General features: G+C 33.6%; 1 protein-coding gene across 2 annotated transcripts in view; it reads left to right on the plus strand.

Annotated features, from left to right (window-relative positions):
* Window positions 1–22,218, plus strand: part of Trim36 (tripartite motif containing 36) — a 37,205-nt gene that overhangs the window by 1,958 nt on the left and 13,029 nt on the right. The window contains exons 2-7 of one of the 2 annotated variants that reach the window (XM_078048830.1): window positions 1,112–1,346; window positions 8,844–9,187; window positions 12,035–12,181; window positions 16,730–16,825; window positions 19,573–19,826; window positions 20,067–20,191. In XM_078048830.1, coding sequence (XP_077904956.1) covers window positions 1,112–1,346; window positions 8,844–9,187; window positions 12,035–12,181; window positions 16,730–16,825; window positions 19,573–19,826; window positions 20,067–20,191 — 1,201 coding nt within the window. The remainder of the gene's footprint in view (window positions 1–1,111; window positions 1,347–8,843; window positions 9,188–12,034; window positions 12,182–16,729; window positions 16,826–19,572; window positions 19,827–20,066; window positions 20,192–22,218) is intronic. The other variant, XM_005339482.4, reaches the window with a different exon arrangement.

Here is a 22,218-nt window from a genome sequence, read left to right on the forward strand (position 1 = left end):
GAATTGTAATGCATTCTACTGTCATATATAAATAAAAAAAATTACAAAAAAAAAGAAAAAATAAGTCTATAGTATTGAAATACTTTTAATGGTGCCTTTTAGTCCTCTGCATCCTTTTAGTATTCATTAAGTGCTTTTATGGTAACAGCTTTGATATATAGCATGAAAGCTTCAAGCATTTTAACTGCATTACAGCATATTAAAAATGGTGAAAAAATTGCTGATAATTCCGCTTGTAAATAGATTTCAACTAGGATTCTGTGAACATATAGGCTAGCCTAGTTTTTATCGGCTTTTGTTATTTGCCACTCTCAAAACTTAATGTACCAAGTAAGAATACAATCTGTTCTTAGTGTTATATTTAAATTTCTTTTTTTTAAAGGGGGGGGGGAGAGAGAGAGACAGAGAGAGAGAGAGAGAGAGAGAGAGAATATCTTTTTTGTAGATGGACACACACAATGCCTTTATTTTTATGTGGTGCTGAGAATAGAACCCAGGTCCCACCTGTGCTAAGCGAGCACTCTACCACTGAGCCACAATCCCAGCCCATATTTAAACTTCTTTATTGAAATAATTTTTTAGAATATTACCGAGTTCCTAAATCATTGAATTATTCATGATGATTTGAATGACTTTTTATTTTTTGATAGACTATTATGGTCTCCTGATATTTTATGCCAACTTCTTTTATACTTATATTTCTTTTTGTCTGGTGTCTGATCAGTTTTGCTTTTTCCAGTACTGGGGATTAAGCTTAGGCTGTGGCATGTGTTAGGCAAGTGCTCTACTGTGAGCTACATACCTTGGCCTTTTTATATTTTTATTTTGAAACAGGGTCTTACTACATTTCCCAAGCCAGACTCGAACTTCTCCTGCCTCAGCCTCCTTAGTAGGTGGGATTACAGGTGCCTGCCCCCCTTGATTCTGACTTTTGAGCTATGGATATTGGAGGATAGTTGATGGCATAAAATTGGGTAGTCTGAGGGAGCTTCAGATTTTTAAAAACCAAGATCTTAACTTTTTTAAGGCATATACTTTTCTACAAGAGCTATAAGCATGATAAAATATTGCCTTCTGTGAGCTTTTGACTCTGATTTTGTTTTATTTTAAGGTGTCTATTAAGAATATCGAAAGAGAGCTCATTTGCCCAGCATGCAAGGAGTTGTTTACCCACCCACTGATTCTCCCTTGTCAACATAGTATCTGTCATAAATGTGTAAAAGAACTCTTATTGACTCTTGATGATTCATTCAATGAAGTGGGATCAGACAACTCCAATCAGAGCAGTCCTCGACTTCGGCTTTCCTCCCCTAGCATGGATAAAATTGACAGAATTAGCAGACCAGGTATGTGGCAGAAACTTGGTTGGGGTTGGGGTGAGGTACTTTCATGTTTAGGAATAACTGTGGAAAGAAAATTGTTTTTATCATTTTAAATGTTAACTTTTTCCAGGTGGATAAACTAAAACTATAATTATAAGAGATTACTCTCAGTTAAAATATGAAAATGAATTCTTGTTTTTTGATATGCCCTTAAAGCATATATTGGATATATTGAACACTATCTTTGTGATAAACCTCTTATTAACTGTGTCTATATTTAGGGGATATTCTGACCCTATGGTGTCTTTGATATGATAAAACCGTGGATTAGTGAGATACTTACCAGAGAAATATCCATATATGTAATACCCAAATAAATATTGCAGAATTAGAAATGGAACTACATAATGGCAAGTCCTAGAAAACTTTATTTATGGACAAATTATTTGATATCATTTGAGAATTTTCTTTAACCATTGTTAATCCATTTTAAAAATAAGAATTTTGAACATCACAAACAGTAGAATTCTGTAATAATATATAAAGTAGATCTGATTTAATATAGAGCACATATATGATTACCTTTATCATATTACCAACATGTAAATTGTTTCCTGTTGATGTAGTGTTACTTTTTCTTAGGTAGCTATTACAGGATTAACGTATTACAAAGTAATTTAAAAATCACTGGAGTTGCTGAAATTCTTCTTTTTGGGGGGGGTACTGGGGATTGAACTCAGGGGTATTCTACCACTGAGCCACATCTAGAGCTTTATTTTGTATTTGTGAGAAAGGATCTCACTGAGTTCCTTAGTGTCTTGCTTGCTTTTGCTGAGACTGGCTTTGAACTCATAATCCTCCTGTCTCAGTCCCCCAAGCTGGGATTTTGACTGGGATTACAGGCATGTGCCATTGTACCCAGCTAATGCTGAAATTCTTAGTACAAAAAATTCTTGGTACTGAGGTCTGAGGTGGGTAAAAAACATGTTCTTGGTAGTATTTAAATGGCCATAAATTTCAGATCTCAGAGCTTTAGCTCTGTCCAGTTTGAGCTTTGAGATTTTAAATTTAATCCTTCTGTCAGTTTCTTTCTCTTATAGTATTAGGAGTAACTTTTTAATGATGTAAACTTTTTTTTTCCCCAGAGAAGGATGTCTTTCTCTAAGTCACATATCTTAAAATTTTAGGTCACAAGCATAATAAATACAGAACAATTTTTCACTTTACCTTTTTGGTATAGAAATATTGTATAAATAGAAATATTGTATATATATATTGTAAAATATTGTATTGTACAATACAAATGCATTTTCCTATTAGCTTAACCATTATAGGAAAACCAGCAGCCAGTTGATTCTAGACCTTCCTGTTGGAGACAGTGGGCCGTGGCTAGGATTAGAATGCTTGCCTTGTCAAAGAGGGCAGAAGCTGCTTGGCACCAAATGAATTTGTGGAATTGAGGGCACCAATTGTCAGATTTACTATTTTGTCACAAACCTGGTAATGGTTTTTAAGTGAAAACATTGGCAGTTAATTCAAATTATTTAAGAATATTGTGCCAGCTCAACATAGTGCAGTACTGCTAAAACATGTCTTTGGCTCTGACTCCTCCAGCTTTTGTAGGGCATCAATGTATGCAGTCTTTATTTTAAATAATGTATGGGTGACCAATATCGCTAGTATTGTAGAGGGGGATTCTGCTTTGAACAGTGTGCTGAGCAAGTTCTGTCAACTGCCTGATTTCTCTAGCACTGAAGTTCTTTGCCTTATTGAATACTAGCTGTATTCATTCAGTCAACAAATACTTTGAGTGCTCACTCTGGTTCATCAGGTAAGACTAAATGTTGAAGAGGTAAATAAAATAGACCTATAGTTATGAAAAAGTGTAGCCTAGCATTGTACAAAGGTTCATAAAGGATACCAGATTTAGAGTATAATTCTTTGTCAAGCACACATACTGAGTAATTGCGTAGATAAACTAGAGGACCCAAAGGGCGAGAATGCCTCAAATATGATAATCATTCCTGGAAGTTTTGTATCAATGAATATAAATTTTAGGATTGTCTTCCACATGATCACATGATCATTAGGTTTAAACCAATAGAATTCATTCTATTACAGATGTAATGTTACTTATCTTCTGTTTGGACATTTGCCTGTAGTATTTTTTGGACAGATTTATGGATTCATGGTTCAGTAATATCACTGCCCGCCTTTTTTTCTGACAGGGTTTTTCTTTGTTTTTATCAGTTATACATACTTGAGAAGGAAAACAGAAACATTATTCACATAAGAAGGGGAAGAATAGAACTCTAAAAGTTACTTTTGCCATTGGTTTAATAAAGAATTAGATTTGTGCTGTCCCATGTAGTAGCCATTAGCAACATGCACCTGTTGAGTGATTGAAATGTGGTTAGTCTGAAGTGAGATGTGCTGTAAGTATAAAATGAATTTTAAAGACTTAGGGTAAAAAAACACTAAAATATTTATATTGATTACATTTTGAAATGATATTACTTTGAATATAGTGAATTAAATAACATGTTATCAAAATTAATTTTACTTATTTCTTAACTTTTTTATGTGGCAACTGAAAAATTTAAAATCACATATATTTTAACTTTGGCTCCTGTATTTCATTTGGATAATGTTGCCTTAGACGTTTGATAGAGCTTTTTAGATAAAGAGTTCCTTAAAAGGAGAGTAAAATTTGTGTGTATAACATAATTGCATATTATATAAAAACAGATATATTGTCTCATGCTTCTGATCATATATGTACAAGTTTTCTCTTTTTTAATTTTCCAGAAATAAAAAATGGAAAAAAATATATTCAGTGCTAATAATGTTTATTTACAGAAAAAGATACCCAGTTTTAGTAATATTTGGGTCAGTAAAAGACAAACTTGAGAATTTTTTTTTTTTAAAGAGAGAGTGAGAGAGGAGAGAGAGAGAGAGAATTTTTAATATTTATTTTTTAGTTCTCGGCGGACACAACATCTTTGTTGGTATGTGGTGCTGAGGATCAAACCCGGCCGCACGCATGCCAGGCGAGCGCGCTACCGCTTGAGCCACATCCCCAGCCCCCAAACTTGAGAATTTGATTTACCTTTTTTTTCTAACAGTTACCAGAAATAGGATTGTTTAAAAACATAAATGTATAGAACAAAGTATAGGTCCCTTAAGCACTGCACCAACAATGATGAATTCTGAATTCCAATAACTTGAATGTTTAAATACCATGTGTACTGGGAAAAACACATTTTTTACTGTTAATTCAATAATTATATTATGTACAGGACACAGTTACTGCTTTATCTTTTGTTAACAAGTTGTGAATCTTCTCTTTGAAATTAAATTCTAAATCCAGCTTTCTGTTCATTGTTCACAGCTTCACAACGGAGATCTTTGGGGTGGAGAGGTAGAAAATGCTTTATTGCTTTTGTGGCCGAAGGCAGTATAGTGTTAGATTTAGATTATGTTATCTTGTGTATATATAAGGTTATTTAACATCAGTGGTCAAGTCTTCAAAATTATGTAGAAAATGAACAAATTTTGCTTAAACGACTTAAAGGTCAACATGACTAAAATTTCAAGCAAGTTCTGATGTTTTGAAGGGGGGAACACTGATTATTAGTGCTTGCATTTTGTCAGTATGCATGTAACACATTTTTGAAGAAAATGATAAGTATTTCTTTTGCTTTTGCTTGTTCTTTTAAAAAATATATGGCACCTGAAAATTTCTTACATTTACTTAGTGGAACAAAGCTTAATATAGGAACATTGGGGAGAGTAAATAAGCCAGTACTTTCTCATGTATTGGAAATTTTGATTACTTTGTTGATTATTTTTGCAGTTAATAACAATTGTTGCTTTTTTATGAATATGATGTCTTTCTATGTTTAAAGTATTGGCATCAGTTTTAACACCTGAGGTCTTACCCACTTGTAGTAGATAATGTACCCTCCTTTTTTTAGGCTTTCTGAAGTATTCTGTGTGAAAGATGGACCAACTTATCCAAAAAAAAAAAAAATTTTTTTTTTTTTTTAACTCCAGTTGACCTTTAAAGTAAAACGGACTACTTTTCTTGTGTAATGCTGGTGGTACCCTCTTGCTCTTTGGAGAATAAGAAAGACCTGATATGTTATCCCTTTTCTGTTTTTCTTGCCTTCTTTTGCATCTGTTGTAAAGTTTTATAGCCATTCTTCAGTGAGGATTTAGTAAGTCTAAGACCATTTTAAATGTTGAAAATTAGTAACTAGAAGGAGAGAAATAGTTTTCCTAAAATAATTTTTTTCTTTGTTTTTTCTTTTTGTTTTGGAACTAGGGATTGAACCTAGGGGAACTTTATCACTGAGCTAGATCCCCAGTCCTTTTTTAAATTTTGAGACAGGATCTCACTAAATTGCTGGGGGTTTTGCTAAATTGCTGAGGCTGGCCTCAAACTTGTGATCCTCCTGCCTCTGCCTCCTTACTTGCTAGGATTATAGGTCACCACTGTACCTAGCTTAAAATAAGTTTATTTCTTATTACCTTTTTGATTCGGAAGGTAGCTGAGAAAAATAGTTTTTGCAAGTTGAAGAATTCTAATATAATATTCAAAGAGTAAAGGTAATCATGGACATCAGATGGTCAGAATATGCCAAAAGAAACATTAATGTGGCAGTGTAAGGTATCAGCTCATTGCCAGACACCAGAAGCCCAACATGAATGCCTGGTGTGGGGAGTGGTAGTATACCAGTCGTTGGCTAGGTGTAATAGTGAGGAAGTTATATGCAGCCAGACTGTGGAAGAGGATGGTAACTAGCAGAAGTTTGGAACTTTTATTAATTGACTCTTGTTCTTTTGAAATACTTTATTTTCTCTTTGATATTTAAATGGTAAAATATATGACTGAAAGTTGACTGTTTTGGAGAATTTTCTATAAATCAGTTTGCTTACATTTAATCAGTCTTTGAAGTGAAGATATACAGGGAAAAGAATAAATTTTGCAAGTTGATAGTATTAATATAATTTGCAAATATTGTTGTGCTACGAATTGACTATTGCTTGGCCTACATTACTTCCTTCCCATTGCAAGCCATCATTAGTTTTCTTTTTCATTATATCATGCAATAAAGCAATATTGTTCAGTAGAACTTTTTATGATAATGGAAATGTTCAGATTTGTACCATGCAATCTGGTAGCCGCTAGCCCCTAGTGCTCTTGAATATTCAAGCTGCAACTTGTGCAGCCAGAGAACTGAATTTTAAATTTTATTTAACTGAATTTAGATAGCCACATTGGTTAATTACTACTGTTGTAGATAGCATAGCTATAGAAAGTTGAAAGTTGACTGTATGACATTGTATTCTTAGTTCCACTCTTTTAATTTTTTCATTAGGTTTACCTCCCCAGAATATCCTTGAATCTGTCCTGTTTAATTTTTTGCCCTAAACATATATTGCTTTTATCAAAACAGTGGTAGAAGTATAGGGCAGATGAAATAAAATGTAAGTTTTGCAGCATTCATGAGAAAAAATTGAGAGCTTTCAAGATCTATATAGAAAAATAGCCAACATTTCTATTCAAATAAGTTAGGTTAAAAATACTCATGCCTTGATTTAACATTTTACCTGATTTAAGAATTCCAGTGTGATGCTTTACCCTTTCTTTTTGACTGCAAAAGTAAGTTAACAGGTATACAGAAAAGGGATGAAACATCTTTTTTGAAATTTCTAAACACGAAGACCAAAAATCTGAGTATCACCAGTGTACATGTTAAAGCATGATTTTATTGTCATGATTTAATTTTGTTTTATCTCATTAATTGATCACAACCTTCATAAAACCAATAATAGCCTTTTTGTAAAAATAAAAACATTGACTATTGAGATAATTTATCCATTCATTTAAATTCCCATCACTTTGCTCATGTGTGGAAGCATGCAATTAATTGTGAATTTACATTTGTTAAAACTTGACCACTGCACTATACCTCTTTCAGAGTTGTTCAGTTTGTTTTTTAACTAAATGAAATTTTCATCAGCATGTGTTTCAAAAACAGCTTTGCTGCTTATTTCATTATATGCCTGCTGTGGTGTGAAACATCCTGGACTGAATTGCATGTTCTTATTATTAGAAAATATATTTGGGTGGAAATTTCAAATTTTTATGAGATATAAAATGCATATGTTCTCATATGCATTAAAGTTAAAATATCACTAGAGATATTAAAATATTCTGCATGTTTGTTTTATAAGTAGAAATGGCCTAATGCCATTTTAGCATGGTATTAAGTCACTTCAAATAAGTATTATTGTGGGCTGATTGTTATATTTAACTATAGTGCTCTCATGCCAGGCATCAAGAGAGTGAGCATAATCATGTGCAAAGGCAGTATTAATGTAGACATTAAATTTGATAGACTGAGTTTAACCATTCATTTTTGGTATTAGATACATTGTAGTGTATAAAAGGATGCTGTAAATTATGAAGTTTATGTTTATATTAAGTGAGTTATTTTGTGGTCAATCAAGCTTACGTACATTAAAGAATAGGCTTTTAAATGAGAGGAAGGAATGTGGTGTGCATGCACAGATGTTCAGTGGACAACTGGATTTATGGGACCTAATTGGCGGTGAGAACTGTCATTGTTTGATTTCTTGATTTTTTTAAAAAATCAGGATGATAATATTAAACAAAGTATGGTGTTTTATATTATAAAATTATTTGTAATATAACCCTCATATTTATAACAGATAAGTAATTTAATGATTCTTTTTTTCAGGTTATAAGAAGATAATAAATGGTTGGTTCCTCTTAAAGTTACTAAATTCTAGGTCTATGAATGAGTTTTTTACTCTTCTATAGATTGCAGTCACTTAACCTAATGATCTTGCCTACTGAATTTTTCTAGATAAAACAATACTATAGTGGGAAACCTTCTATTGTAGTGGTTCCTAAATTTTTGTGATCATATATTCCTTTGAGAATAAAATAAAATTACAGATTGTTCATATAAAATATGTATAAATAAATAGATGGGTGGAAAATTTTGTGCATGGTATCAAAGAATTTGTGGATCTGCCTGGAGATTTTCCATGGGCCTTTGCTTAAAGACCTGTGCTCTTTTTTGCATCCACCCATTTCCTCTCAGTCAGCCAAGACTGTGTTCATTTAAATGCCTTTGGATATAGTATATAAAAGTAACTATATAAATGTCAATTATGTAATTTCAAAAGATCCTCCTCCCATGTAGTATTGTATTATATGTTTTATCTTTATACCTGTATTTGTTTTAATATGGGTTTTATGTGGGATTTACTGTATTTTCCTTTTCTCTTTGATAGCTATTTAAAAAGTTGAGCTTGTATTTTGCATATCAAATAAAAATAGTCTTTAGAAAAGAATGCAAATCAACTCAAATGAAACCGTTTGGGGTATTATGCTTTTGGAATAGATTTGTAGATACATCTTTCTAAAACATGACTCCTCTTTTCTTCATTTCAATCATTTTGCCACTGATGTAACTAAACAAGGATTCACTAATTATACAGGCTGGAAGCGCAATTCATTGACCCCTAAGACAACTATTTTCCCTTGCCCTGGCTGTGAACATAATGTGGATCTTGGAGAACGAGGAATCAATGGTCTGTTTCGAAATTTCACTTTGGAAACTATTGTTGAGAGATACCGGCAGGCAGCTAGGGCAGCCACAGCCATTATGTGTGACCTTTGTAAACCACCACCTCAAGAATCCACCAAAAGTTGCATGGACTGTAGTGCAAGCTACTGCAATGAATGCTTCAAAATTTATCATCCTTGGGGAACTGTAAAAGCTCAGCATGAGTATGTGGGCCCCACCACTAATTTTAGACCCAAGGTAAGTTAGAATGTTATTAAATATATATATATTTTTTTAATATTTATTTTTTAGTTCTCGGCAGACACAACATCTTTGTTGGTATATGGTGCTGAGGATCGAACCCGGGCCGCACGCATGCCAGGCGAGCGCACTACTGCTTGAGCCACATCCCCAGCCAAAAATATTTAATGTTATAAATTTAATGTTATAAAATATTATTATGAGGACTGGGATTGTGGTGCAGTGGTCAAGCACTTGCCTGGCATGTGTGAGGCCTTGGGTTCGATCCTCAGCACCACATATAAATAAAGGAAGTAAAAAAGCCATTGGCAACCAAAAAATATTAAAGAAAAAAAAGGTTGAGTCTGGAACTTGACAGAAAGAAAGTAACATTAAAAGGAATAGTATAAGAATCTAAGACCCAGTCCTCTTATTTGGAGTTATGTAGTATGGGGCTAAAAATCTCCCTCTTAGAAAGCCAACCTTTAGATAAACTTGGGTTTCATTCTATTAGAATCCAGTGTAATCCAATACAATAAGTGAATCTTCATACTGATAACTCTGAGTAATAGGGGAAAGATATCTCTCTGATTGGAATGTTTTAGGAAGCTTTTATGCTTTAGTGTGATAAACTCAAAATTGCCCATAAGATTTGGTTTGGAAACACATTTTTTCTGATATTTTTAGTTAGCTTAAATTGTACTATGAGTAAAGGACAATTGCAGCTTGATATTCTCAATATTCTGAAGTTTATAATATCTCAAGTAGAATATGCATTTCTTAAACATTCTGGATGATTTGTTTAGTAATGCTCACAAGAACCTTGTGATTTATCATATGTTCTACTATGTGACTATAGGACTGAAAAGCAGAATGGTTTTTGGATATCTTCATTTTCTGATTTATATAGATTTTAAAAAAACTTTAATTTGATTTTTTTGGGGTGGGGGGTACCTGGGATTGAATTCAGGGACACTCTACCACTGAGCCATATCCCCAGCCCTATTTTGTATTTTATTTAGAGACATGGTCTCAATAAGTTGCTTAGTGTCTTGCTTTTGCTGAGGCTAGCTTTGAACATGTGATCCTCCTGCCTCAGTTTTTTAAGCTGCTGGGATTACAGGAGTGTGCCACCACACCCAGCTATAATTGATTGTTTTAAAAAATTTCTTATAGCATAGTAACTTGTAAGAATGTGAAAGTATAATTCCATTCTTAAGTGTAAGGCCTTCAATTTGTGTTAAAAAAGGGAAAATCTCCAAAGTTATATGGAAACTATGAATTGTTTTTTGTTTTTTTTTTAAAGAGAATTTTTTAATATTTATTTTTTAGTTCTCGGCGGACACAACATTTTTGTATGTGGTGCCGAGGATCGAACTCGGGCCGCACACATGCCAGGCGAGTGTACTACCACTTGAGCCACATCCCCAACCCCTGAACTATTTCTTAAATAGTGTAGGACTGGTAGAGTAAAGCAATAACAATCTACGCTTCCATATTTTGAATGACTCTTCTCAAACTTTCTCATTTGGTAATAGATTTATTAAGTAGCTTTTTGTGTTCTTTATCTCATTTTAAACACTCAAGGTCATTGATTATTAAAGATTTTTGAGTTCAACCTGGTGTTTTAATATTTCTTTTAAAAGATTAATTAAATCAGTTAATCTATTTCTATCATAAAAGGACCTATGATTATTAAATTAAGTATATTTAGCTTGAGTTTTTGTGAGTTAAGGATTTCATTGTTTTGAGCATAAACTACATTTACCAATATGCTGAAAGATTGATAAGAACCAGAGAAATATAAGTAAGGTTATATTGGAAAAAAGTATTTTTTTCCTTAGTAAGTGTATAATTTAATATAGTATAATTCTAAAAGGGGATCCCTTGTGCTATAGAATATTTGCATTTAACTTTCAGGGTTTTTTTCCTATAATTTTATTTATAAATGGACACAATACCTTTATTTTATATGTGGTGCTGAGGATTGAACCCAGTGCCCCACACATGCTAGCTACCACTGAGCCACAACCCCAGTCCCAACTTTCAGGTTTTTTTAAAACTATTTCTTGTAGAAAGCCAAACTTTGCATTTTACTTCATGTGTAATGATTTTTGAGAATGTAGGAATTTGAATATTCTGAAAAGCTTTGAGATATTTTCTACTGTTTTTTCTCTGAATCTATATCAGTATTAGCGTTTTCCATATTGTACTTTTTTATTTAACTTATAAGTCATCGGACCAATTTTCGTTTGCTAAAATCCAGTCTGTTGGAACCATAAACAACTTTTTAATTTCATTTACATACTAAAAATACCCCCTTGTTTGAAATGAAAACAATTATTTTACATAAAATTTCAAAAGTATCTACAATGATAAATTACAAAATAAATAAAAATGTAGAAATGTGTAGAAATACACAGTTGGTCAGTGTGATTGTAATTGGCTTATAAAAGCTAATACACTGGAAGATTACATCATAATGTGTTCCAAGATTCTCTTAGCAACAGACTTTTTGTAGGAGTGGTCAGGCTATAGATTCTCATAAGTTGTTCTGGTGTCTTATAGAAATATCCATCAAGATCATTAAGAATTGCTTCATCTGTGTGGTTGGAGGGCCTTTCAAGCTTGGTTAATCTTTCTGCTAGGAGTGAAACTTTCATTTTCTTATCACCACATTTGAGAGAAAAAAAATCTCTATATTTAAACTGAAAAATGGTAATTTCAATACAGAAATTTTTTTATTAATATTTTTGTTCACTAAGTGAATATTTACTGATTTTATAACACAAATGTTTATATTTTGGGACTTCATTAGAATACTGAAACCTAGATGCTTAATCATATTTTATTCCTACTCAATAGATTTTAATGTGCCCAGAACATGAAACGGAGAGAATAAACATGTACTGTGAATTATGTAGGAGGCCAGTTTGTCATCTCTGTAAGTTGGGTGGTAATCATTCCAACCACCGTGTAACCACAATGAGCACTGCCTACAAAACCTTAAAGGTAGGACTTGTTTGTTGTTTTGGAACTGAATTTTGATTCTTTGTAACTTTACCTTAAGCCTTTAAGTTTTTATTTATGAAATTATGGCTTGCAAAGTGAGCCATTTTACAGAAATGAGTTAACAATGTAAAGTATTACTTAATAATCTACTGATTGGATTACTTCCTATTAACTTTATACATGAACCTTATAAAAACTTGAAAAGTTTGATTAGTAACAAAGCAAGCAGTGGTGTATCCTCCCTTTTTATTTCTTTTTTCCATTAAGCAATACATTAAAGAGGAATTAATTCATCTATGAAACGACCACTCATTTTAATTATCACCTGTTTTGTTTAATATCATTATTATTTTTTTATGTGGTGCTGAGGATCGAACCCAGGGCCTCACACCTGTGAGGCAAGCACTCTACCACTGAGCTACAGCCTCAGCCCCTTATTGCCTGTTTTTAACACTATGTATATAATTTTTTTTGGTCTATATCTAATTGCATATATACACAGTTTTATACTTTGTGTTTTATACCTATATCACACTCAGTATTCCCTCTGTTGTCTTTGAACTTGTAGAAAACAGGTATACTTATTTTAATTGTTTTTGTCTACCAATTCTCTCACCTTTGTTATGTTTAGGTTTGTTTTAATTGATTTTTCTCATTATTCTTCATATTTCCCTTTGATTACCTAGTAATTTTTATTGGCTGCCATGTATTGTAAATTTTACCTTGGTGTTGGATCTTTCTGTATTCTTAAAATATCCTTGCATGTATCTGTGTGTGTGTGTGTGTGTTTGTGTATGGTGGGGGGATGCCGGGGGTGGCCTAGAACATGCTAGTCAAGTGCTTTACCACTGAGCTACATTCCCAGCCTCAAATATTCTTGAATTCTTATTGGGTATGTGATTAAGTTACTTGGAAACTTGCTGTTAAACCTTGTTAGGCAGGACAGAATGGCATTTCGTTCTAAGGCTAATTTTACATGGTTATAGAGGTTACCCTTTCTGATGGCCTATAATTTTGAAGTTTAAATTTAACTATTTTGTCTGGCTTGTGGGGAACAAACACTACTCCCAGCCTTATGTGAGTTCCTGGAATTGTTCCCTCTTTGATCCTTTGGGTCATATTTTCCTTGTCCCCTGGTAATATCTTCATATACGAGTTGATACTCTATTTTGTACGTTTCTTTACAGCTATCTCTTCTTCAGTATTAAGCCTTACAGACATGGGCTTCCTGTACTTCCAGCTCCATCTACATTCATGGGAGTCCCTGGTCCCCTTTTGAGTTCTCTTCTGTACTAGGCCTTAGAAACCTCCAGAAAGTAAGCTAGGGCAATGGTGGGCTCGTCTTCATGACCATCTTTCAAGGAAAGGTTTTTCTTTGTTTTTGTCCAGTGTATTGTGCGCTGTTTTATATTTTGTTAGGTTGTTTCAAGTGGTAGAGTAAATCCATTTTTTGTCACTTTGCCTCCATAGCTTTCCCCACATGTTACTATCTGTAATTAAATTTAACACCTTTTTAAAGGTTTCGGTTTCTTGTTTTAACCTTACACAAGCTGTTTAAATTTTTTTCTATTACCTGGAATCAGTCTTTAATAATAGCATACACTTAAGCTATTATGTTAGAGCAAACTGTGTTTCTCCTCTGTTTTCTGGGCAGAAGTGGGTTTTCTACACTTTTCATGCAGAGTTTGAAATTAAAGAACACAGAGGCTCATTTCAGTTTTCTCATTACAGAGAGTTGGTTGGCTCATCTTTACTTTACCCTCTCTACAGCAATATCTGCAATAGGTAATGGACATTTTACAGAAGAATGTTTCCTGAGGAATTTTTGCTAGTTTTGTTTCCCATTGATTTATTTCCTTTCATTTCTAAAGGAGGAGTTTAAGAATCTTGTTCCTGTACTACCATCTCTTCTGGTTTTGATTTTAGAGAAGTTATTAACAAAGAGGACCTAGAAAAGTAAAACATGCAAACATCCTTGCAAATAGTCCTCATTGAATCAGGAAGTAAATAATACTGCATTTGTGTTTTAGAGTATTTTATTTATACTGTTTTTGTGAAATTTGTGGTGAATAGTATTGTCTTGTTTTCTGAAATAGCTTTGGCACTTGACTAAATGTATCATTGTATACTCTTTCTTCCTACAATTTTGTTTTGAACCTTTTCAGAGGTAGAGCAAAGCCATCATCTTTAAAATTGTAGAGCTGAGAGCAGGGACCATCCTAGTTATGTATCGTTTCTACATAAAGATATTCATTGTGAGTATTGAATGACTTCCCCTTCCTCTTTTCCTTCTTTGTTTCTTGTCTCTAATGTTTCTATAGTACCTTTCATTAAGGATGTGATTCGAAGAGGAGAAGAGTGGCTCTTAAACTTTTGGGAGTGTTAGCCTCACGGGACACAACTACAGAGGCCAGCTCTGTACACTTCAAGGGCCTTAGGCCTCTATGTTCTTTAATCGTGCTCAGGAGACTCAGATTTGAACCACTGTTCAGAGGAAAGCTTCTGAGAAATTGTGAGTCCTAGAGAAATTAGTCTCTGACCAGTTCCTGGAGAACTGGAATGTGGAGTTGTTAAAAATTACTTCCACTATTGGATAAGCTTCCTGCCTTGCCATTTTACATTTTACTTTTGTTGTCAATGTCTGATTCTTTGTTTGGAGGCCTATGAATAAATGATATATAACATACTGATTCTTGGTTTAATATAGTCTGCTTAGGTCTGAGGGCATTAAAAAAGAGTAAGGCTATCTCAGAGAAAAGATGTAATTGGCTGTAGACTTTTTCTAAGCCTTAAAACTCAGTGGGTGTGAATGATGGTGTTCTGAGACTGTGTTTCTGAATTTTGTCATCTATTCTTGTCTGGTCCTTACATCTTTGGAAGAACCAATATTTGTTAGCCCAATTAACTTATCTTAGTCTTCTTGTAATTTAGGCTGTCTTAGAACTTAGTCTCACTTGGATTTACATGACCAAATTTAGCTCTTTGCCATTAAAGTTGAAGAAAAAAATGAGTACCGTCCACCAGTACTTAGTACTTCTGGTCCCAGCCTGGGCCCAACAGGGACAGTATTAGAAGAACTGCTATTTGACTTGCAGCTTGGTGCTGGAAAAATGCCTCCCAGCCCATGGAATAGTGATTGGTGTCCTATGCAGTAAAGGGGTTTCTAGTTCAGTTATTGATTGTATGATGTGCTTTTATGAGCTTTTGTTTCCTCATCTGTAAAATCCTGGGTTAAACATAAGAATTTATGTGTTTTCTTAAATCCAATAATTTCTGGTCTCGTTCTGTCTTTAATTGCCAGAAATCTTGTTCCTTTGCTTAACAGGTCAGGTCCTCCTTCTCTCCAGTGAGCCATTAAGGACACTCATGGTGTCTAATTCCTCTGAAATAGACATATGGGTCCTGCAGAACTTGTCACTTTTATTTTTGCATACATTCTCTTTCCTTGTTATGTGGTCTAAGGGAAAAAAAAAAAGAGGAAGATGCTGGGGTAGGAGACTCACTTCTTCAATTGCTAAAAGTGATCTGTCCCTCTTCCTTTCTTGCCTACTCTTCCCATTTCAGATCATCAGCAGTGACTGAGACACTGAATTGCTCAAATCCTGTCAGGCCAGCAGCTTGTGAGATGTTTCCTGGTTGTACTTATTGTTTTTCAGACTTCGAAAACTTTATCCAACTTTTTATGCTCTGGTGCTTTCATGGCTTTTTTTTTTTTTTTTTTTTTTTTTTAAGATATAATGCATAGTATCTTTTTTAGGCTAGACTAGGAAAATCTATGGTGTTATTTCTATGGAAAATGATAGACTCCCTTATAACCAATTATTCAGTAAACTTTGGGAATTGACTATTTTAAAAATAAATCTGTATTTTCATTATTGTGTAATTATCTAATGAATATGTAGGCTGGGTTAGGCTAGGAAGATTACTTTGAATTGATATTTATTGCTTTTTCCATTATGGATGGGTGGGTGTGAGTAAATTATAAAATCTGATGGAAAACAAGACTGAATTTCTACCCTTCCATTTACTTAGAGACCTTAGGAGGAAGAGTTCTGGTATTGCTAATGAAACAACAAAAATGTACTATTTGTATATTTAGAACGTTTAAAATTATGTTTAGAATTTTTGACTAAGTATCACTTTTATTTTTTCCAACTTGATTTTTTTTTTGGTGGTGATACTAGGGATACTCTGCTTTTGAGCTACATGCTATATCCTAGCCCTTTTTATTTTTGAGACAAGGTTCTGCTACATTGTCCAGGCTGGCCTTGAACTTGTGATCCTTCTGCCTCAGCCTACTGAGCAGTTGAGATTAGAGATATGTGCCACCATGTTTGCTTCCAACCTGATTTTAATCTTCCCCATATCATTGGGCCTCTTTGCTTAAAGGCTAGTAACTATTTACCCTGGGTTCATAAGGATTACCACCAGATGACTGATTTTACCATCTGTTCATCAGAGAGGATGGATACTGTTTAATTTTTAAAAATTCTAATGCCTTTGGTAAGCTTGTTTTTGTACATTTATGTTATGAATATATTTCAACAGGAAAAACTTTCAAAGGATATTGATTACCTTATTGGTAAGGAGGGTCAGGTGAAGAGTCAAATTTCTGAACTAAACTTGTTAATGAAGGAGACAGAGGTAAGTGACTGGTTTGCATATTTTTCATTTATTCATCTAGGCATTCATTTATTTGTTCATGAATTCCTGACAGTGTTATGTGAACTGGGAACACAAAGTTGTATTAGATCTCATTCCCACTTTTCTGGGACTAGCAAAACAAATGTAATTATAATTTATAATGTTACATAATCAGTGCTATGGTAATGAGTGAGTGATATTGGAACAGAGGAAAGAATGATTGTGGGACACATAATAAGGTATCAAAATGATAATAATGGAAATGATAGCTTTTACAATTATCTGTATTTTAATAAACTTACATATAGCCTTTGGAAAATGTAGTATGCTACATTGCATGGCTATATATTTTATATTGCATGGATAGGATCATTTGTTTAAAATTGCAGGTGTTCCTGAGTACATGCTCTGCATTTGTTTATGGAAAGATAGTATTTTGTTGTTTGTGGCTCCATAGTTTGTGATAGCCAGAAAGTGAAGACTGCCCAAATACCTGTTTCAGTAGTGAAGTACAAATAGCAATATGAGCAAAGGATCCATAACCACACACAACAGTGTAGAGCAATCTAGCTATAATATTGAAAGGAAGATGCCGGATGCAAAGGAGTATATACTCTATGATGACATTTATAAAAAGTACCCCAATGGTGAGACCAGATCACAAGTTTAAAATTCAGGGTAGTCATCAATGATAGGGGAGAATTAATGTGTGTGGAGGTTTCAAGGATAACTTGTAGGATGCCAGTGATGTTCTTTAATATGGATGTGATGTTAGTTGCATGGTGGTGTTTGTAAAGATTCATCTATCTTCATACTTTTATTTAAATCTGTTTTTATGTTAGGTTTCATTAATAAATAAGAAAAAGTTATAGTGAATTTAAAATATAGTTGAAGAAGGTAGGACTGGATTATTTTAAAATTCCGAATATTCTTCAATGGCTTTGATGTATACCTGTTTCTCTTCTCTATTTTAAACAAAGCTCAGAACTACTACTCCTGATCACTTTGAAAGTTATAATTGCTGGGTGTGGTGGTGCACACCTGTAATTCCAGTGGCTCAGGAAGCTGAGACAAGAGGATCTCAAGTTCAAAGCCAGCCTCAGCAAAAGTGAGGCACTAAGCAACTCAGTGAGACCCTATCTCTAAATGAAAAAGAAAATAGTGATGGGGATGTAGCCCAGTGGTCAAGTACCCTGAGTTCAATCCTGGATGCAAAAACAAAACAAAACAAGTTATAATTAAAAATACCCTGCTAGGATGGGACTGTTACTTCTCAGAAATTTGTTTTTTTTTTCCTTTGGTCATTTTGCCTTGTAGATTCTTTCAGTCATGCTGCCCTTCTTGTCAAAGTAAAGGGAAACCCAGTATTTGTTTTGGGGTTTATAGTAGATAGAAAATCGAGGAACTTAAGCATCAGGTGTTCATGTTGTACTGATTTCTTAAGATCCTGGGGAAATGGGTGAATGTTTTTCTATTTTTGGCTTATCAGTAAGAATCTTCTGCAATAGAGAATTTGTCTCTGTTCTTGACTTTTACTCAGTGATCATGTTGGCACTGTCTTTGTATCTACAATTATACTTGGCTGGAAAAAAGTCTTAATCTTTGTATAATTGTATTTCTGAATTTAATGTTGTGATATGTCATGGAAATTCTATCAAACTGTCACTGTTTTCTGCCCCTTTTTTAGTAAGTGTAACTTCTGGGGTTAAGGAAACAGAGGAAATCTGGAAAAAATTTTATTCTATTATAATTGTTGGCCAGAAGCCACTTGAAAGCACACAGTGCACTGTTACCACAGATCACTAGCTTTTAAGAATGTTCTGATAGACTTCTTTTGGTTGGTTCTATTATTATAAGTGATCTGCTGTTCACTTTCAAAATTTTGTTGTTTTTGAATTCACAAATGTTTAATAAATACTACAGATGGGATCATTTTATGACAAAGTAAATAAAACTATGTATACAATGATAAGAATGTTTAGAGTATGTTACATTGCAGTATGCATTTTATATAGATAATTAGCCTTTTGTAATCTTCACAGAAAACAAAAAAAATTTATTTTGATGGGGCAGGGGAGAGGCTCTAGGCATTGATCCCAGGGTCTTGTACATGGTAGGCACATGCTTTATCACTGAGCTGTAACCCCAGCCAGGCTCCCAGTTTTCAAAAGAGAAAAACTTATGCATAGAGAAGTTAAATAATTTATATAAGGTCACATAACTGTCAGGATTTAAATTAATTTTAAATTAATTTGAAGAGGAGACTTACGTTTTAGTTTTGTGGCTATGATTTAACTTTAAGAAAATTAGAGTAGCATAGAAAGGGTTAAAAAAATCTCTGAGTGAATTCAAAACTCTAGAAGTGTTTTCTTACATATTAACATATTTAGTTTAAATCAGTTCATTTCTGCTTCAGATTTTTTCCTTTATATGTAACTGAAAATTATGTATTATTTAATCAAATAAATTGTCTATTGCTGGACTTCAGAGGGAAAAAGCCTAATGAAGTACAATATTATAAAATTACAAAGTAAGTGTAAACAAAATTTGTCAGTTGTTCTTTGCTAAGTATATTTGATGCCAAACTATTGTTTTGAAAATTTCAGAAATTTTTTTTCTTTGTAATATCTGGATTTGTTCTGTTGAATTTTGATAATTTCATCATCAGATAAATATGATTATGTAGGACTTTGTGAGAAGACATTTGGGTTTTGCTGATGAAGTAATGCTTGTTTGTTTTATAATAGTGCAATGGAGAGAGGGCTAAAGAAGAAGCAATTACACATTTTGAAAAGCTGTTTGAAATTCTAGAAGAGAGGAAATCATCTGTTCTGAGAGCAATTGATGCATCTAAGAAACTAAGATTGGACAAATTTCAGACTCAAGTGGAAGAATATCAAGGACTTCTAGAGAACAATGGGCTTGTGGGCTATGCTCAGGAAGTGCTTAAGGAGACCGATCAGTCTTGCTTTGTACAGACAGCGAAGCAACTCCACCTAAGGTATTTTCTTTTTCTGGTACTTTAGAATCTCTTTAGTAATGTCACTCAATGCCACTGTGTATTTCCACTTTAGCTCCAGAGTGATTCAAATGCTGTGTTAATGTGAAGTAATGCCTTTCTTCATTCTTAGCATGAGTGTTGAGTGAAGTGTAAGTTTTCTTTTGTTCATCACATTGCAGATATTTAGTCTAATTTGCCTTTTTAAAGAATCATATTTATATAAGATGTATCTGTCTGCAGAATACATAAAGCTACAGAATCTTTGAAGAGCTTTAGACCCGCAGCTCAGACATCTTTTGAAGACTATGTTGTTAACACATCTAAACAAACAGAACTTCTTGGAGAATTGTCATTTTTCTCTAGTGGTAAGTCTTAGCAAAGGCAAAACGTAATTTTAGTCTGAATTTACACTGTAAAGAAAAACACAGTTCTTGCCAGTGTATGCCTCTAATCTCAGACACTTGGAGGGCTAAGACAGGAGGATTGCAAATTGAAGACCAGCCTGTGCAACTCAGAAAGACCTTTTATCAAGATGAAATTTAAAAAGGGCAGGGTGTAGTTCAATGGTAGAGTGCTTGCCTATCTTGTACAAGTCCTGGGTTCAGTCCTCAGTACTACAAAAACAACAAAACCCCCCACAATTTTCTTTATTTTGACATTAAAAAAGCAGCATCTCAGTTACCCAGGATTATTATATCCTGAAGTTATATCCCATTTATGTTTTTATGCATAAAAATATATTCTGTTAGCTAATATGTTTTTAAATATTGCATAAATGACATGTTAAGTATCCCATTTTTAAGTTGCTTTTTTAAAAATTAAGTTTAATGTATTAACACATGGAATTTCTGGTTCAAAGTTGTATATGTTTATAATATTTAATAAGTAAATAAATCATTTCCCTACTGAGAGACTATTTGTTTCTACTTTTACTCTATTATAAGTGATGCTGCGTTGAATGTCTATGTGTCAGGCTTTTTTGGTACACATACGTGAGTTTCTCAAGGGCAGAAACCTAGACATGGAACCTGGCATTTAGGTGTTTATATTGCTTTGTTGTTTTGCCGGGTCTGCCATAACAAAAGGGCCACAGATTGAGTGGCTTAAACAGCAGCACTTGGCTAAAAGTCTAAGTCCAAGATGTTGGTAGAGTTGGTTTCTTCTTGGCTTATGGATGGTCATCTTCTCTCTGTGTCTTCACTTGGTCCTCCCTCTGTACAGGTCTGGGTCCTAATTTTTCCTTTTAAGGGACACCAGGGCCCAGTATAATGACCACATTTTAATTTAATTTCCTTTTTAAAGACCTAATCTCCGAACGCAAAAAAAATTTTAAAGACCCAATCTCTGAACGCAATCACATTCTAAGACCTGTACTCCATTCTGAGGGTTAGGACTTTTAGCCTTTGAATTTGGCAGGAACACAGTTTAACCCATATTACTCGCTTAGTTTTTGTTTTGCTACCTTCTCAGGAAGGTCTTCCTTTTTTTTTTTTTTTCCCTTCCCACTTCTTGTTTCTTTCCTGTCCCTCAGCTTCTAGTGATGGTGAATGATCACAGTCCTTAAAAGTTTTAGTCTATTTGCTATGCAGGTATAGATTTGTGGATTTGTACATTCAAAGGAAATTTGATTGTTAGAAGTTAAAAACACTTCAGGATGACTGTGATCTCCTTTCTTTTTGAAGGCTATACTGAATCTGATACTACTTATTATGAGTATCTTATTTTTCCAAATCGATATTTATTATTTCAAATGCTGATTCTACTTCATCCACTGTACTCCCTGCTTCCAAACTCTATACCTAAATTGTTTTTATGAGTTCAAGATCTTTCCTTTCCTATGGATCCAAAAACTAACTAAAAGGATGAGGTTGCATGTGGATAATCTTGTATTATCCCCAGTGTATAACAAAGGCCCTCTTAAAGGATGGGTGAGAATGAATAGTAATCACCCAGCTTCCTGTTAATGCATGTTCCCTTAATTTTTCCCTATGTACACATTTGTTTTTTACAAGCTATGCTTCTAGAAAAGAAATGAAAGGCTATGGATATTTATGCTATTCTGTAACTTGTTTTTTTTTAAAACTTGGAATGTATTTTAGATAATTATTCCATATCTAATTATGGCTGTATAATGTTCAGGTGTATAAATGCACCTTTCACAGACATATTTATATGCTGCTTATATGTAGCTGGGGGATAAAGAGAAGAAACTCTGTTTTTCATTTCATATCCTCCTCTTGTTAACAAGTTGTGTGTATGTGTGTATATATAGTATATATATGTGCATGCGTGTGTAACTTTTATTGCATATTCTTTTATCTTCCAAGTTTATAAATTTAGTCTTAGAATTATACACAAATATTTAACTGTAATATTTTAATCATTGCATTTT

Source organism: Ictidomys tridecemlineatus, chromosome 1 (assembly GCF_052094955.1).
Source record: "Ictidomys tridecemlineatus isolate mIctTri1 chromosome 1, mIctTri1.hap1, whole genome shotgun sequence".
NCBI lineage: Eukaryota > Metazoa > Chordata > Mammalia > Rodentia > Sciuridae > Ictidomys > Ictidomys tridecemlineatus.